The sequence below is a fragment of the Lichenostomus cassidix genome, chromosome 2, assembly GCF_008360975.1.
Source record: "Lichenostomus cassidix isolate B80296 chromosome 2, HeHo_3.0, whole genome shotgun sequence".
Taxonomy (NCBI): domain Eukaryota; kingdom Metazoa; phylum Chordata; class Aves; order Passeriformes; family Meliphagidae; genus Lichenostomus; species Lichenostomus cassidix.
Window position 1 is genome coordinate 111,935,452 of NC_139482.1, and position 17,643 is coordinate 111,953,094.

Below are 17,643 nucleotides of genomic sequence, written 5' to 3' on the forward strand. Positions count from 1 at the left end.
TTTTTAAGTGCAGAATTTTAAAATACTAAAGGAAGCATTCAGTAGTGTAATGGTGAGATTAAAAAACTGTTATCTACTATAATTCATAAAAGTAACAAACATCTCTTACATGTTCATGACAAGAAAAACAATCTCTATGAAGTTATAAGGCGTTCAAAACTACAGTTTCCCAAGGTGATAATTATAAGCTAATGTCTTCAAGCTGGGGCACCTGTCTAATTCCAAGACTGGCAGAGCTGCAATGCAAGACTACAATAAAGGGAGGAAAATACATGTACATCTTGATGTATCTCTTTGAAACTGGCAACTGTCAAAAACCACTGTCTGAAGCTGGATTTCCAATTTCCATGGTTAGTCACAGAAGTCATTGTTTGAAGGTAAAATTTTGGAATAAAAACCAAGAGCGACTAAGGAAATGCATCCTGTTTACAGTCTTAGCTCCTGTTCACAGTACTAAACCACAAAGTACTTGCGTAGAAGCAGCTCTCTGGATTCTCAGCTGGTACAATTATTCTAGGAGCTGGTGTACTCTCAAATAACACATTTTTGAAGACTGAAAAACACTGGAAGGAGAGTATGCCCTGATTCTGTTCTCGTTGATTTCAACAGGAGCAAAACCAGGTCCTCAATCTGTGTGTAATTCACATGATCTACTTAGCTAAACAATTAAGTCACAGCTCTGACATCTGATATTTATTTTAAGTTCTTTGAGCCAGATTCTCGTCTCTGAGCCAACCCTTTTTTCTGTTCTGGTGGCACAAAGGCTATAACAACCATGGATTTTCCCAGCTGGAGATTCTCCCAGCATGAATAAGTCTTCACCTGTCTGACAAAATCAGCTTTCATGTTATTTCCTACTCTATTGCACCTTCTGAATCTTTATCATATTCTTACGCAAAAAAGCAAATTACTAGGCCTGAGCTACAGCTCTCATTACCACACTTCAAATATTCCCAGCCTGTATACTTGCCTCTTCAAATTAAACCTATATGGTTTACTTTAAATAACCCTTAGGTTGTTGTAACGGAAGTAAAAGCGTAGTCTGCTCAGATGCTCCTGTGGGATTTCAGAAGCCATACAATTGAGGATTCTTCCAAGGCATGTTACCAACGAGACACCTGAGAAGCTCTGAACCCATGAACTCTGGGTCATTTCTATCTGTGCAGACCATGCTTAATAATTAATTCATAGTGCAAGGTCATCCCTAAAGAAAAGACCCTCAATCTGAGCATGCCAACTTCTTAAATCCCTGTCTCCACTCCGAGAGAGCAGAGACTGCAAAAGCATAACCTGAAGACAGGTTCAGCTGAAAAATTCCACTCAATCTGAAGAGAGTGTTTGTCAGCTATTGCCTGAGTGGAGAACCTTATGGGTGCTCTTTCTACATTATTGTAGGTGATGCATCCAATGAAAAGAACTTTAAGTGAGACTAGCTTAATGGAGATTTTAAAAAATCAGGATGCAGCTTAACACTGCTCTTATTTGAGTTCACTTCAACCAAGGATGCAGTGTGGAACTGATCTGCTGGGAAATGGGAATTTTCACAGAGGGACTCCCTCCTCTGCATGCTGTGGGAAGCAACAGAACAAGGCCAAGCCATTGAGAAGGGTCCACCAATTCCTCAAACTTCATCCACATCTTTGAATATGTTCCCTTTCAAGGAATTACTCAAGGATCTGACTCCAATCTCAAGATGAGATGCACTCACATACTAATCCCTTATGCCTGTGCTCTTTTTTGATTAGCTAAAATGGGGAGATCTCCACAAATATATGCTGGTATGTAGTGTAGGCCCTTACCCAGTGGCACAGAGTGTCACAAACAAATATTTTCATTTTCCCATTACAGACTCTGCCTTGGACAGCTGAAGAGTCATTAATTTCAGAAACAACTGGAAACTGGTAGGAAACAGGCTTACCAAATAGAAAAAAAAAAAAAAAGGGTAAGTAAGGAAAATGTTGTTTCTAAGATGAAACTAAATGTCTGTTTGGGCATCCCACTTATTTCGTTGTATTCCCTTTAGCTACTTTAGTCCATATAGTTTTGCCATATAATCCCCCTTTAGTCCATATAGATTTGCCCCACTTCTGGGGAGAATTCCATTCTAAGGTGTGAGTTTCAGTGAACACTTAAAATGTTCACTAAACAGCTAGCTACCACATTTGTCTTCCAAACACAATATAATGGTCCAAAAAACGTAGGCTCACAGCTGCATGTATTGAGATTGTTGGCCAAGGAAATGAGGCAACTTGGGAGGTAAACAACATCAAAGAGAGCAACATTCAGAATGCAGCAGCCTCTTCTGATCCAATGCTTTTTAATCAGCCACTTTCCAATAATTCATTAAGACTTGAACAAAGAGATTGAAACATTGGCTTCTCCTAGGGCTTCAGCCAACCATAATGAAATTATAACAGGATGTATTTACAAGGTTGGATATCTTGAACTCAGCTGTAATTATGTTTATTAGTAATTCTTCAATAGCTGCTCAGAAAGCATATTTGTATTAGTTAATCCTTGCCTGTGGAGACCCTTATATTAGCTTGGCAAAAGAACATTAAGAAGCATGGATTTCTTTTTTTCCTTTCAGCAAATCCCTGTTTCCATCAGAAAATGCTGTGGGATCAAGAAATAAGCCAAATGTAGTGCATGTGGATACTTTTCTATTACTATTATCAATCACTCTAGAAAACAGTTAAAACTAGAATGGTTAATGATCTAGGTTAACATATTCTGTTAAGTTTTCATTTGAAATATAAAAAATTATTTAGCAACTATACTTTGCATTATGAAACTACCACACACATACAGATGTGCATACTTCACCTTTTTCTTTTCTCCTGTCAGAGACATGAACATGGAAAACATGGAAAACACCTAAATACATATTTATTTTGAAAAGTAAAGAAAAAAATCTCAAAACTGATGAAAAAATTCTCAGAACTGATGTATGAGCTTATGCAGAAGAGCCCTCTTTTTTTAACTAAGAAAATCTAATAAACACGATAGCATATCCCTCAAACAATTCAAATGAGAAAATGCAGGGTATTACAAAACCCTGCCTATTTTGAATACAAAGCTGTGAATATGCACTTCTCCCTTCCCAAGAGGAAAGATGTATTACAATACTAATTGTTCATTAAACTTACAAAAGGATAATTCACTGAAAATAATGAGATATATAGGAAAGACTGGTCGAACTATTCAAGGCATTATTTACTGAAGCTATCTTTTCCTATTCATAATCTCCTTTTTTTGTAACAGAAAACAATTTCCATGAGTTCATCTATCAGCTACTTGAAATCACTATCAAGGGAGATATTTCAGATGAATCCAGAGACCCCAAATTATGTATGGGATGTCATTGGAGTGCTCCTGACTAAAGGCAAAACCACTCTTAGAATAAGAAACAGAGACTACACATTGATAAGCATGAAGAGGAAATTCACTTCTTGCAATTCTGCAGGACTCTATGCAAAGTACTCTGTTTTAGCTATCATGGCTGCTAATAAATGTAGATTCTGGAATATTTGCATAAATTAAACACAAGAACAGCTGCAATACATCAAAAGCAATATATGAACTGGTTGAATCGACTGAATGAAAACTGATGACATGTGCTTAACTGCATACAAGCCAAACTCAGCACTGACAAGCATAGGCAAACTCTATTGGTGTGAAAAGAAATAGAATCGAGTTTGCCAGAGTTTAATTAGACCCTGCTCTTTTTTCTAAATATGAATAGGCTCCAGGTTGATTGCTGTGCAAATGGTAGTGTTTAACTGTACTTTACATTTCCTGTGCTTATTTTAGAAATGTTTCTATTTCTTTCTGAATTAGAACAGATACAGAACTATCACAAATATATTAATAACTCACTGTTTCTCCTTTGTAAATCCTTTGTTCTAAACTACTACTTGAAAAGTATCTGATCTCAGGTTTATACTCTAGCTAGGGTGATTTTACCCTATCACAGTTACATAAGGAGACCTCTTATAAATAATAACTAAGATCAAAATACTTTATTTGACTGTTACATATAAATGAATTAAAGGTGGTGAGCTACTTCTGCATACTAATATTGGAGGTTTTATCTTCAAGGATAACAAGTAGGAGTAAAATACATGCAAACACGCATTTCAGCAGGCCAAAAAGTGCTGAGCAGGAAAAGCTGACCTTAAATAAAAAAGCAGAAGATACTTTCCATATCTTGGGACAGGAAAAGTTTAACATTTCTCTGATTTTTCAATACCACTGTCACTGTTATAATATTCTGGTATTCTGAGATAGAGTGTAACTGCAGAGAAAGTGATACCCTTAATACTTGAGAGGTTTTCTATTTATTCTAAGATAACACTTAACTTGTTTGTAATACTTAATCTCCAGATTTTCTCCTTTTTTCACTCTTTGTTCTGACAGGAAAGGAAAAATTATCCCAGCCAAAAGTAAAGAAGGAGAAGCAAGGCTTTTTCTGGAGGTGCTGCTCAGTTCTGGGACAGTGGGCTTCAGTATAAATGTGTAGTTTGGATTTTTTCCAAGGATTTTGAAAGCCATGACTGCATCTTATATAAGGGATTCTCCATATTCTCACGAAGCTGAATCCCATATTCACACATGGAGTGACTCCACCACGTAGGTAATGCAGAGTCACCTTGTTCATGAGAAGTAGATATAAATGTAAATTTGCTGTATCTGTGCCAATCTTATCCACACAAATTATTTCTTTTGTAGTTATCCCTTTTTGGAAAGAACAAAAATTTCCTGACATGTGGGAAAGTGACTTGTTACTGAATAAAGGGGGAAATATGTATATGTAAACTTCACATGGAAACTTGGCATTTGATTACATAATAATTGGAAACCCAAATTGTGGTGCCTTGCTAAATTACTACTGACCAACAGGTCCATTCAAACTTTAGGCACATAGTATCAAATGCAAGCAATTAACCTGCTCTAGGTTGTCTTCTGACCCAGAAGATTTCTGTGGAGACCACAAGAAATCCTCACATTAGTATGTTTTGGCCTCAACTCTTTGTTTACTGTGTCAAAGACAAGTTCTGAAAATTTTTTCCTAATTTCCTAAATTGAAATTCCTTTGCGAGCAGAGAAGTCTCTCGTGTTAGGCATGCTATGTCATTAACAGACAAAGAAGTAATTACTCTATCATGATTATAGTAATAACATCACAGCTATCTCCTTACTTACTTTAAGCCAATGGGATTTAAGGGTTTTACTAATCCAGGGCATATATCCACTACTGCCACATAGACTGACGAGGATGCATTTTCTAACACTCCATTTCAAAGGTTCTTACTACTGAAACACATCATAAACAGCAAAGATGAGGGAAGAAAAAGTGTCTGACTGTTTTCCAGTAGGGTTTTATTTTGCTTTTCACTTTATTTTACAGGCTTGGGTAAAAAAGGAGAAAATAATTTGAGTAGCAAAGCCTTAATTAGATTTGTGCTATGTCACTCAGGAACCTATCTAAAAGCTGCAAGGAACATGACAAGAATTGCTTTACTGATGTAACTTTAAATGTTCTTCTTTAAGCCAAAGACACAGATTTCAAATCATGTAGTAAGATAACATGTACTAAAATGCAATTGAACCAATTTACTTGAATTGATAAAGAAAGACTTAATAGACTTTAAAAAAACCCAACAACAAGAAACTTACCCCAGAAAAAGTTTAAATATTCTTAGTATTCAAAATTGTGCCTTTACCATGAGTGGCTTTTGCTTGACTACATGCATTTTCACTCTATGTTTAAAAACAAAATATTAGGATCAACAAGTAGGCACAATTTGTAACTCCAAACAGTATTTTTCACTGGTGTTAAAGCCTGTATTAAACAAACATATTTTTATGCACTGTTTTGGTAAAATCAGGAGCACTGCATATCAATGATTTTTTCCAGAGCAGACATAATAAAATAAAGGATAATAAAATAAAGGATAATATAAAAGTGGGCACTAATCAATTAAATGCTTGGATCCTTCATGTGTTAAATCTTGTTTATAACCTAAAGAATTGTGCCCTCAGTATGTAATCAATAGTCAATTAAACCCTTCACTAGAGCAACTGTTTTCCAATTGACCTACATTAAAAACCCACAAAACTTGAGTAAATAGCCTGTAGGACTTCACAAAAATTAGTAATCTCTAATTCACGAGTGACAAAATGAAGCAGTCATCCTTGAATGGAATAGAAAATCCTAACAATCAACCATCAAAACCAAACATAAGCAACAAATTATCTCTTTTTTTCAGTACAATATCATCTAAATGTGCGTACTGAAAAAGAATATATTTACCATGACTATTAAACTGTATTTATTTTATATGCTTTTTTAAAAAGTCGTGCAAATTATTAATAGGGTCACATTTCAGTTTTTGGGGTTTTTTTTAATTTTGTGACATGTACTAGAAAAACCTCCAAAAGCTTTAGTTCTCTAGAAAACAGATATCCCCCTTCCTACATACTACTTTCAGGTCACTTGGAGAGATCTTCTGTAAGACTATAATGAGCCCAATGTAGACAGTGGCTTTACACATACTTTAGGCATGGAATCAGTCACCCCTTTCTCTCTGCAGAATTTCAGTGGCTCTTTTTGTAGATGGTGCATCTTTCTCAGGCGTCTCATTGATTATGAAGTTTGGCTTATAGCTTTCCACAGTGACTAGTACTGTGCAATTATTTTTATTTTGTGTTAAGTGCTTTGGAAAATACAAGCCTTTATAAGTCACCTTTGGAACTTTTAAACCACATGTGGGTCTGAAACATCACATCATTCTCACACAAATTGCCCTCAAACCCTATTAATTAAAAGAGGAGTCTGTGTGCCTATTTGTATAGATGTATGTACATGTTTCTTTTTAAATCCTTCTCCCTGTATACACATTTATTTAAAAAGCAGCATCATCGCCATACATAAAGCAGTGTATTTTCAAGATTAAAGGCTATCTAGCAAACAATAAATGTATCACAAAACCTTATACCTGTGCACTGCCACTCTCCCACCTCTTAGAGGCTTTCCTGGCAGACTAAAACCTGAAATAACAAACCACTAAAACACAGAGACCTGCCATTCTTTCTTGATAGAAAAATCAAATTGTGCCTAATGTAAAGAAAAAAAATCACACAAAATATATCAGCTTTTCAGTTTGCTCACAGGCTCAGGGCCCAGCTAGACTAATACAAACTGCAGGCTGCTCCTGAATTACAGATAGTAATGCATGTAGATCTACTTTGAAACAAAACTTCTGTTTTCTTTGCTATTCACTTCCCTGCATATTGGAGGAGTCCTGGTGTACTTCAGACCAAATCCTAGTGTAATACAGTGAAAATTCTGACATCCACTTTTCTGGGGCCAGAACTGCTCACATTAGTAATTGTGTGTCTTGTCATGCTCATTACAAGTTTTATAAAAATATGAAGTACGACCAAAAAAAGCCCAGATGATCTCCTCATATTGATTGAAGTAATAGCTCAACAGAAAAGTTTTTCCATCTGCTGACATCCTGTCTTGCTCCTGGGACAGCACAGTGGACTCTCAAATGTTCTGCTCAGGGTACTGCAGTTCAACAAGGCTTCTCCTTTCTTGTGCCAGGACAGCACAGCATCTCAGACATCAAGTGCCCTTTGCTGGGATTAATGGGAGTGAGAGCAAAGCCCCTTGGAGACCTCTTCATTTGGAGGACTACTCTGATGTACTTCATTATATTTTAAGTCTCCATGTATGCAACAACTATGTTTTATCTTTGCTCACACCTTCATCAGCTCTCATGGACCAATCCGTGGGCTAGACATTCTCCACATGATATGGAAGACTTCTGGCTTTTCCTAGATTTCAGATGCCTTTGTTTAGTGGTCTTGCTCTACTGTCTGGCAGTTATGTTTGCCAAACACAGAGAATAGCTGTTAGAAGACATATGGCACAATACACCTAAAAACCCAAGCAGGAAGGGAAAAAGAAAGTAGCAGGGGTGTGACAGGTCATAAAGGCACTCTAACCATGGTTGATCCAAGCGCTGTGTAGAACTGCAGGTATATACAATCTCTGCAGTATTTGGGATTCCTTTCATCAAAGGAAATGAAAATCTATCCTGCCCACTGGTATTTTTTGGGTGGAACTGACACCAAACCATGGTACAAGCAGACATAATGGTTATCTCCACTGAGCTCACTGGGACTGTTTATATTTCTACCTCATGGTGTGGTTAGATCCTCACAGCCCCTCTGATCCTGCCTCAGTAAGCTGGGAAGCCTGGGAATCCTATTGCCCTATGGAATCTTCACTCCTTCCAGCACCCAAGCTGGTTGCCCTATCCCAAGGACATTGCCATATAGATTTTCTGCTGAGAGGAATGATATTTTATAATTCATTACATTTGTTAATCTATGAGAATATATTTTCTTTTAACCACTAGATCTGGAATATGTAAATTTAGAAATTATTTCTATATCATGTCAACCTCATTGAAAATAAAAAAAATAAGCCCCTTATCCATTTGGAATAGGGATCATACTAAGCTTTCAAAGCAAATAATGTTTGCCTGGTTTTGTTTCAGAAAAGCCTACCTACCAACTTGACTGTAAAAATAATTGATTCAAAAATGTCAGTTATAGAATCAGGAATGATTACTATAAATCAGAAGATTTTATTTGGATTTTTTTAATGGAACAGTTATTATTATTTTAAACCAATTTCATCCACTGTTTTAATAATTTCTAAGATAATGTCTGATTTGGTTAGCGTGATTTTGAAGCATGTCATTTTTATGAACTCTCATCTTCTTTTAAGTCTGAATGTCCAACAACTCCCATTAACACAATGCACTAAGAAAAAAAAAAAAAAAGCTTATTAACAGGAATAATAATCAGATGAAGCTTAAGTGTAACAAAGAACTCCGTGTTATTTCACACCATAATTTTAGTTTCTTAGAGACAAAGTTTGGATTCCTCAATGGTCTCCTTTTTTTATTCCAGATCTGTAATTACATTCACTGAAGCAGTTTAGTATCAGGCACAGCAGGCCTTGCAGAATTAGGGACTTCCAGCTGTAACTATCACTACACTTACAGGAGATCATTTTAAGTGAGGGAAAAGAACAAAATGTTTCTTATGCCTTAGATAGGATACATGGGTTTGATTTAACCATAAACTAAAATAAACCTCAAACATATCTTTCAAATCTAATTAATTTTGAATAATGGTTAAACTAGCACTATGTAATAGGACAACTTACAGTTTTCTGCTGATGATGTATAAGAAATTTTGGCATAAAACCAAACTCGTAAGTGCAACCTTAAAGTTTAAATATTTTGAGGGCCAAATTCTCTTCTCTGATATGTTATTCTAAAACTGAAGTAGATATGCTCAGGAGGCAAATTTGAACATACTCATAAACTGAGAGCAATATTTATCTTCATTCCTTCATGCTTGAAGAATAACTGCTCAAAACATTTTAAAATGTCTTGTTGGTCTCCCAGGACAAAAGGGAAATTTCAGCCCCTAACCCTTGTCAGTTTAGATAGCTCCTTTCTGCACTGTGGTGGGCAATATGTAAGGAAAGAATAGTCAATGCAGATTTTTTTATTTCTCAAGATTTCTTTAAATCTAATTACATGGAAGCTATTCTGGTTTAGAGGCAAGTGTTTGGATAAATGTAACAAAGAAAATGTAAGAAGAATGACAAACTATTCTAGTTCCCCTGACGTGACATCCAAAAATAACCTGAAGCTGAATCTTCTCTTTGTGAAAATACATGTTTTCTTCATAAAAAAGCTGACCACAGTTATGCATCAGAAGCAGGGTATAGTTATAAAAAAGATTACCCATTGAGGAGCTTTCATCACTAAGCTTAAAGAACTTTAAGACACTTCTTAGTGAAAAAAAAATAAAATCACACTCTAGCATAGAAACTTCACGGAAATCAGGCAAGTAAAGGATGTCATGACAGATATTTTAATCCCACTGGATATAATAATTCAAAGGAAGAACTTATATTTTTAGTGACATCCTACCAGAAATCCTAGAAAAGATGAAGATTGCTTTTTGGTTTGTTGGAATTTCTTTTAAAGGTACCCTTCAGAGCAAGTGCTCACTCTCATTAATCAGGTCACCAAGAAAAACAGGGACAGATCTGTGTGAGATAAGACTTTTGAACATGTAGGGATAGAGATAAGAAGTTAAGACAGCCAAAATGATGATGAAACTGGTATCTCTATTGCATATGTGAGTGTCCTGGGTCCTACAAGAACCATGACACGTATTTTCTCATGGTTAAGAAGCACATGACACAGAATATAACCCTGATTATTAAAGGGGAAGAAAGACCTAAAGAGTCCTTTCCAGGCAGGTCACAGCATCTCACTGTTCCAACACGGCAGGGCAGGTTTGAGTGTCCTCCCTATTCCAGTCATGCCCCTTTGCTCCGTGACAAAACAACATGAAGTAGACCACAACTCTTATTCCCATGGCATAGCTCTAGCCCAGGACCAGTCTGTGAACCCCCTCCAAGCCACATCCAGATGGGGTACTACAGACCAAAAACGCTCTTGCTTTCCTGTCCTCTTTATGCATCTATAACTGAGTGGTATACATGCAATGTCTGACAGGTAAGTGTTTCACTCTTTTTTCCTCCCTTATCAAAGACACCCTGTGGTGCTGTGCTTTTCCATTATAGCCTGAGCTAAATTGGCAGGACCACATCAATCTAAGGAGGAGGTCTCATCCTCTCTCAAACCTCACTCCTAGACATGTGCTGTAGCCACTTTTCCTGTGCTGCTCCTAGAGTTCACCTAGTGGTACTGCAGGTCAGCTTTCTCACTATAAAAATAGTTAACCAAGTCCCTAAATGAAGTAAAAGAAAGGTGAGTGTGCTGGTGCAGCTCAGCAAGCAGCTAGACTAAAGCTGGAGAGAGTCCTTAAAGTGAGGGAATGAGAGAACAGGACGGGAAGCACATTTCAGTCCTCCTGCTATTCAACTCATTGATAATACAGAGCAGCATCCTCAGAAAAGAAAAAAAAGGAGAAAACACAGAAATTATTCGTCTTGCATTCTCTATTCTGTATACAGCACTATACTGGATGCTTTTTGTTTCAAACAAAAGTGGTAATTAGCTGCTCAATTGTCTTTTAAATCAGACACTTGGGACTGATTTTCAGCAGCTACAGACAATCAAAATACGTAACTCCAGTTTCAAATGCTTGGCTGAGTACTGAATGCAACAACTTTCCTGTCTGAGGGGAAGATAAGCTGTTCTGTTCAGCCAGTGATCAGGTACTACAGCTGGAGTAGAAAGTTGCCATTAATGTGTGGTGACAAGAGTTTAAAAAAATAGTTAATCACTTGTAAGGAAAGCTTTGTCACAGTTCTCTATCCCAAAAAACAAGTACACACCATCATTACAGGTACTAATTTGTATCCTTGGTGTTGGTTACAAAAAACGAGATGAAAATGAAAATGTAATTATTATCTAAACTGTAGATCTGCTCTTTCTAGGCTGGTGAGAAAGCTACATTTGTAGTTGCCCATAGGACATTTCACCTGTGCCAAGGACAACTGGAGAATTTCTCTAAGGATGTTCAGCTGTTCCTTTTGTGTACGACATAGTTACTAAAAGTAACAACTAACAGAAAACAAAATCTTACTGTGTATAATACTCATGGATACAAGAAAATTCCCCTTCAAAGTTATATAAATATTATGAAATATTTATGCTTTCTATAGTTAAATAGAATTATTTAGTTAAGAGCAAACATCTCAAATGGAAAATACTGATGTCCAAAACAGAATTTTTCTTCAAGCCACCTGATACCAGTAAATATTGCAATAATCATTGCAAAATATATATCTGAGGGCAATTCTCATGTTTATACTATTCTATCTTTCATTCTCTTGAAAAGAAGACACATGTAAACCTTCATGTATTCTGCCTTGAAAAGACCATTTCACATTTTTTTCTTGGGCTGAGGTTTTGCCCACAGCACATAAAGAATCCAAGGCACAGTAAGTAAACACTTATGACCAGTCATGCTGATAACCAGCAGCATCTCTTCCAGTCAGCACACAGATCTGTGGCAATCTGGTTTGGGCTGGTTTTCCGTAACTACCAGAGACATTACAGTCCGAAAAAGCAAGAATGTCTGGAAGTTCACTAGGACAATACAACCCCTTACTGATGTACAGTTCAACACCTGGAGCAGATCACACTGAGAAGCTTCCAAGGCCAGAGCATTGATTAATTTTTGGTTGACAAATTTTAGCCCAGTTTCCTTAGAATGTGCAACATTCTCCCTGCACAAGTGCCTGCTCTACCACTCAGTTATTCACCTATCAACTTCTGAATTTGTCACCCAACTTCAAGTGTTTCCAAAATGGGGCTTAATTTCATTTAAAACACAACTGAACAGAAAAAAGTCTACCAGTGAGTCTTGGGGAGGGCTGCATCTCAACTTCACCCATTACCAGCCATCAGCCACAAGGGCGCTCTCCAGGGACACAAATCCCTAAGGAACCGAACTTCCTTGGGTTCCCTCAGTTTGGTTTCTCTCCAGCAAGGTCTCTGGCAGGCAACAAGAGAAAAATATTAGCGGGCTACAGCCAAGGACAGTCACTAGAGTCTCCTTTTTTCTAAACTACACCATCCTAACCAACACAAACCCCTCAGGCAGCTCCACTCCAGCAGGAAATGGTTTTGCATGGCTCTGCATCAAACCTAGTAGTGTCAGTCTCCTGGCCAGGGACAGTGTGAGTATCACCAGGCAGCTGTGCTTGGCCCTGAACTGTCCCTGCTGTCCCTGCCAGGCCTGGCCCGTGCCAGTGCTGGAGATGGCTCCCTGCCCCAGTCTAAGCATTCTCCAAAAGGTGAAATAAGCCCCATGCCCAGCACAGTCTGGATCTTCTGCACCTGCCCTGCAAGACTAGACAAGTGCACCACACGGGAACAGCAAAGTTGAAGAGGAAGTTTACAGGAGTACGTCCACACAGCTATCACTCAGACTGGTCATTTATCCTCTTTGTGCAGATCAGAGGAGCAGTCCTACGTTTGGGACTCCCCGTGTGCTGCGTTGCAGTAAGGTTGGAAGGCTCTCTCTGAGGGGCTGTAGATCAGTGGTGGCCGAAGCTGGCCTCCCGACTGAAGATGCCGAGGCCCCAGTGACCCTGTCCTCCCTTCCGTCCCGGATTCCCCCATAGCTCCAGCTGGGGAGCGGGGCTGGGCTGTGCTGCCCTCAGCGGGGCTCCAACTCCGCCAAGGCAGAGCCCCTCCCGTGGCTGCCCCGGGGCGAAGGGAGCGCATCCCCGACCCGCGCTCCGCTCGCCCGCTCCCTGCCGCAGCGGGATGTGCCAGCGGAGGAGCCGTCGGGCTCGGCCGCCGGAGGCGGCGGCGGGGACGGGATCCGGAGGGAGGGTGGTGCACCCCGGGCTCCCCGGCGGGGCAGCGCGGCAGCTCTTACCTCCGTGCCGGGCGGCGGCGAAGAGCCGCGGGGGCGGCGGGGCGGCGGCGGCGGCGGCGGGGGGCGGCCGGGGGGCTGCGGCGGCGGCGCGGGGCTCTGTCGGCGGGGCACCGCCGCCGCTGTACCGCCGGGAGATCACCCGGTCCCTCCGCGGCGGGCGGGGCGGCAGCGGGCGGCCGTCGTCGCCCAGGGCTTGCAGGAGGATGTCGAGGAGCGCCCCCCGCTCTGCTCCGGCGGCGGGCACGTCCCTGCCCTCGGCGCCCGGCGGCGGCGGGGCCGAGGCCAGCAGCAGGAGCACGATGGCGGGCAGCGCCTGGCGCTTCTTCGCCCCTCGCATCTCTGCGGCGCTGGGAGGAGGCAGAGAGCGAAGGCGGTCAGCGCCGGGCCCGGCCCGCACCCCACCCGCCCGCCCCCCGTGCCGCGCCCCCCATGCCGCGCCCGGGGCACCCCCGCCCGCCGCTCCCGCACTCCCGGGCCGGGCGCAGCCCGCGGAGCGCCGGCGGAAGGGGCACGGAGCGGCGACCCGACGGGCTGCCACCCGCCAGCCCCCGCGCAGTGCCGCCGCGCTCGCCCGGCTGAGCGGAGGGTGCGTTTGATAGGCGCGGATCAGGGGAAGGTTATTAATCGCGCAGCGCATATTCGCGGTACGGGGTTTTGCGGGGGATTTGCGAGGCTCCCTTTGCCCCTGGAGTCCCCGCGCCCGCGGGTGCCTCCTGGTTCTGGCGGAGCAGCGGGCGGCGGGAGAGCCCGCGACGGGCCAGCCTTGTCCAGCCGCCCGGGCAGTGCCACACCGCGGGGTTCGGGGAGCGGGCACGGATGGCAATCGGATGGAGTTCAGTGCGAGGCGAGTTACATCGGAAGTGCCGCGAATCTGGGTGTAAAGGGCGAAAACAATTACCACAGGCTGGGGCTTCGAGAGCGGCGCTTAATGCCCCTAAGTAAGCTATTCTAATTATAGAAAACGGGTAGGATTAAGAGGGAGGGGAGGAAATTCTGTTATTTACAAAGTGTTTTCTAGTTGGCCTGCCTCGCAAATCCTCTTGGGCGAAGGAGTTAATCGGAGCCTCAAGGGAGCCGACTCTCCCCGACGGCTCCGGGCTCTCCCTCCCTCCGCTGCCGCCGGGGCGCACGGCAAACACAGGGAGTACCCGGGGAACGACCCGCGCCTGGCTGCCGGGGCAGCGACACCCCCTCGTTCCACGGCAGGATCCCCTCCGGAGAGCCGGCGGGCGGCCGCTTACCTTCAGGCGGAGGCGAGTCCGGCTGGGTGCGAGCGGGCTGGGGAGCGAGGTCCTGTGCGGCCGTGGCAGAGCCCGTGTCCCCGCGGAGGCTCCGCCGGGCGCGGAGTGGGGCGCTCGGTGCTGCGCCCGGAGATGGGGGATGCGCCCTCCAGGGCCATGCGCTTCTCTTATATAGTCCACACCGGCGTACTCATCTGAGTACTATCGACTTTAGGTGGGTGGCAGTCGATGGAGACACCTCTGGTAATCACTCTTGGGCTCAGAGAGGGTCTTTTCTGACAAACTTCCTCCTCCCCGTTTGTCCCCCGGTGGATGGCAACTGAAAGCTGCGTTTGAAGTGACTCTGATCTATTTGTGAAATTAGATTTCCCTGAAGATTGGGGAACGCTTACTAATAAAGCTGCCGGCTCAAGAGATTAAAATGTGCTTTAACTTAGCGGGATTCCCTTGGGAGTACAACATGGAAACTATTTAATTCCCCCCTTTTTTATTGAACCGAGAAGCCATGAGCAAAGTTTGAAGTGTGTATAAATTTGGTTCTGTTTTGATGGCAAGGAAAGTGGTAGTCAGTCTTTGGCAGGTGAATTTACAGAAGCTTGTAAAAGTTTGCTTCTTTAAAGCAGCTTTTAAAATTTTTGACAATGAGACTTAACAAAAAGCAAAAACGGTACTAAGCTAATGAAATCATTAAACCCACAGGTTAAAAAAACTTGCCTCCTAAAGCCCTAAATGGACAAGCCAAAAATTAGTGAATAAAATCTCAACTTTCAGAGACCAGTTGAATGCAGATGGTCTTGATAGATTGAAAAGCAATACATGTTTTTTAAATTATACCAGACAATATTTTATATTATGAGAGATTTTGCAAGTATAACTCCTTGTCAGAAGTTACCACTTAGATATTTACTTAATAAGAGCCTGAGAAAAAGAAAAAAATATTTGAGATATCCTTTAAGATGTGAAAATGGAGAATTTAGATTTGAAAGACATTTAAACTATTCTGAATCTGTCTGGCATACAACATTTCCCTACAAACTTTGTCTCTTTCCCCAAACACTTTCATTCATACCCTTCTCTGGTTATCTCAGGCAGCACAGACTCTGGCTGTATCTCATAGGGACTGTGTCATTGCTGGTGATGGGAACCAGCTTCTTCACCACATCCTCCTGTGCTTGTGCCATCCTCACTCACCTTTGGGGGTGTGATCCCACAAAGATCAGAGGTCCAACCAAGTTTAACTAGTAAAGGCTTGCAAAAGGTTTTATCACACAAATGTTTTTAGAGGACAGTGTACCACACTAGATACACTGGTCTGACCTGTGGATAACTGAAGCAAGGTGCCATTCTTTTTCTTGCTACATGATTTCCCTCTTTTGCATCTTTATTGCGTGCATATAAGGAGTTTATTTTTGTCAAGCTGATGGTTAGGGTGAGTGAAGAGGGAAAGGGGAGCAGTAATAAGCTGAGAAATAAAGCAGCATATTAATTAACTAGCTCCAAAATGAATTCCAAAGTTTCTCTCCGTTTGCTTATTTGTTTCTATTATTTTATTACTCTTTTATTTTGCCTTCAGAGACACATATTGACACCACAAAATGGGACTGAATTTTTCTCTAGAACCTGCCAAAGTATAGCCTTGACACAAACCCAGTCAAGGGACTTCTCCAGAGAAGATCTAGGGATTCTGCAGACTTCCATGGCTGACAATGCAATCTTGATGGACAACATGCTGGAGCTGCTAGTTTGGGATAGTTTGTAACTCCTTAATCAATGATTGCCAAATATTTCACCCCCACTCAGTGGGTTCCTCAGATACAAACGCTGCTACAAATATTAAGGCCTTTAAATTTTGTTCTTTAATTTACATGTTGATTATTGAGGGTTTTAAAGTTTTGTATTGGAGCCCAGCTAAGCCTTTTAACATTATGAGCTGTCCAGTTTTACCCTTGTCCTTTACCTCTCCTGTAAATTGTTTCCCTCCTTTGGAAGAGCTGCATCCTTCTTTCCTTGGATGGATATCATACCCAGCCGGAGAGCAATTAACTGTTTCATAATTAGTTTTAAGTTAGACAAAATTGACAGGTAGGTTGCTTCATTTCTTACCAATTTTTTATGTTATTCTTTGGTATTTTCAAAAGAAGAAACTAGAAGTCAAGAAAACAAGAGAGTGGGTGCCCTGCAGAGCAGCTTGAGAGGCAGATCTACCAGGCCTTGAAATTACTGCAAAGATTTCCATTCACTTTTTTAGGAGTTGAGACAAGCCTTAAAATGAAAAGAACCAATTAGAACCCAATTTAGCACATCTAAATCACAAGTTTTAAGTAGCTTTTTCAGATTTTTTCTATGCTCAAGAACCTTGAAGGCTTGTTTAAAAACAAAACAAACAAAAAGATTTGTTTTCTATTATGGTGCAAAGCCTGTTCTCTTTTTAAGTTGTTTTGATATTTGAATTCATCAGAGAGAAGTTGAAAGAAGGAAGACCAGACTGCATCCAGAGGATGATGTTTTACTAATCCCAGGCAATTCTGGCAGGATGAAACCCCATTCTCATTGGCCCTTTTGTTTGTAGCTCTGATGTTTCTCCTCATCATTATATGGAGAAAGAATGTCAGCGTGAGATTTACATCAAAGAGACCATCTTAAGGCTTCACTCAGCATCTTATTTAGGAATAGAAAACCTGTTAGTAGTGAGCCTAAATAAGTCTGATAATTTGCTTCCTGTAGCTAATGGATTTAAACAGGTACATCACATTATTTTTCCTGTGACATGTGCTTTTTATTTTCTAGTCTGCCTGAGCCACAAGTATGTCTGACTGAAGTTAAAAGCAAACTAGTTATGTCAAAGTATCATAGGGCTGACAGGGACTCAGAGAGATGATCTAGTGCTTTCCCTTGCTCAAGGCAGAGACAATTGTACCTACGTCATCAGGGCTCAGTA

The 17,643-nt window shown here is 41.2% G+C and overlaps 1 protein-coding gene across 1 annotated transcript in view; it reads right to left on the reverse strand.

The window, feature by feature from the left end:
- The window catches only part of ALKAL1 (ALK and LTK ligand 1), a 35,910-nt gene extending 20,941 nt beyond the window's left edge, over window positions 1-14,969 (reverse strand). The window contains exons 1-2 of the mRNA XM_085049815.1: window positions 14,706-14,969; window positions 13,465-13,811 (exon numbers count right to left, since the gene is read on the reverse strand). Of these exons, the coding sequence (XP_084905941.1) occupies window positions 13,465-13,801 (337 nt within the window). The 5' untranslated portion in view covers window positions 13,802-13,811; window positions 14,706-14,969. The remainder of the gene's footprint in view (window positions 1-13,464; window positions 13,812-14,705) is intronic.
- Between the last annotated feature and the right edge of the window lie 2,674 nt (window positions 14,970-17,643).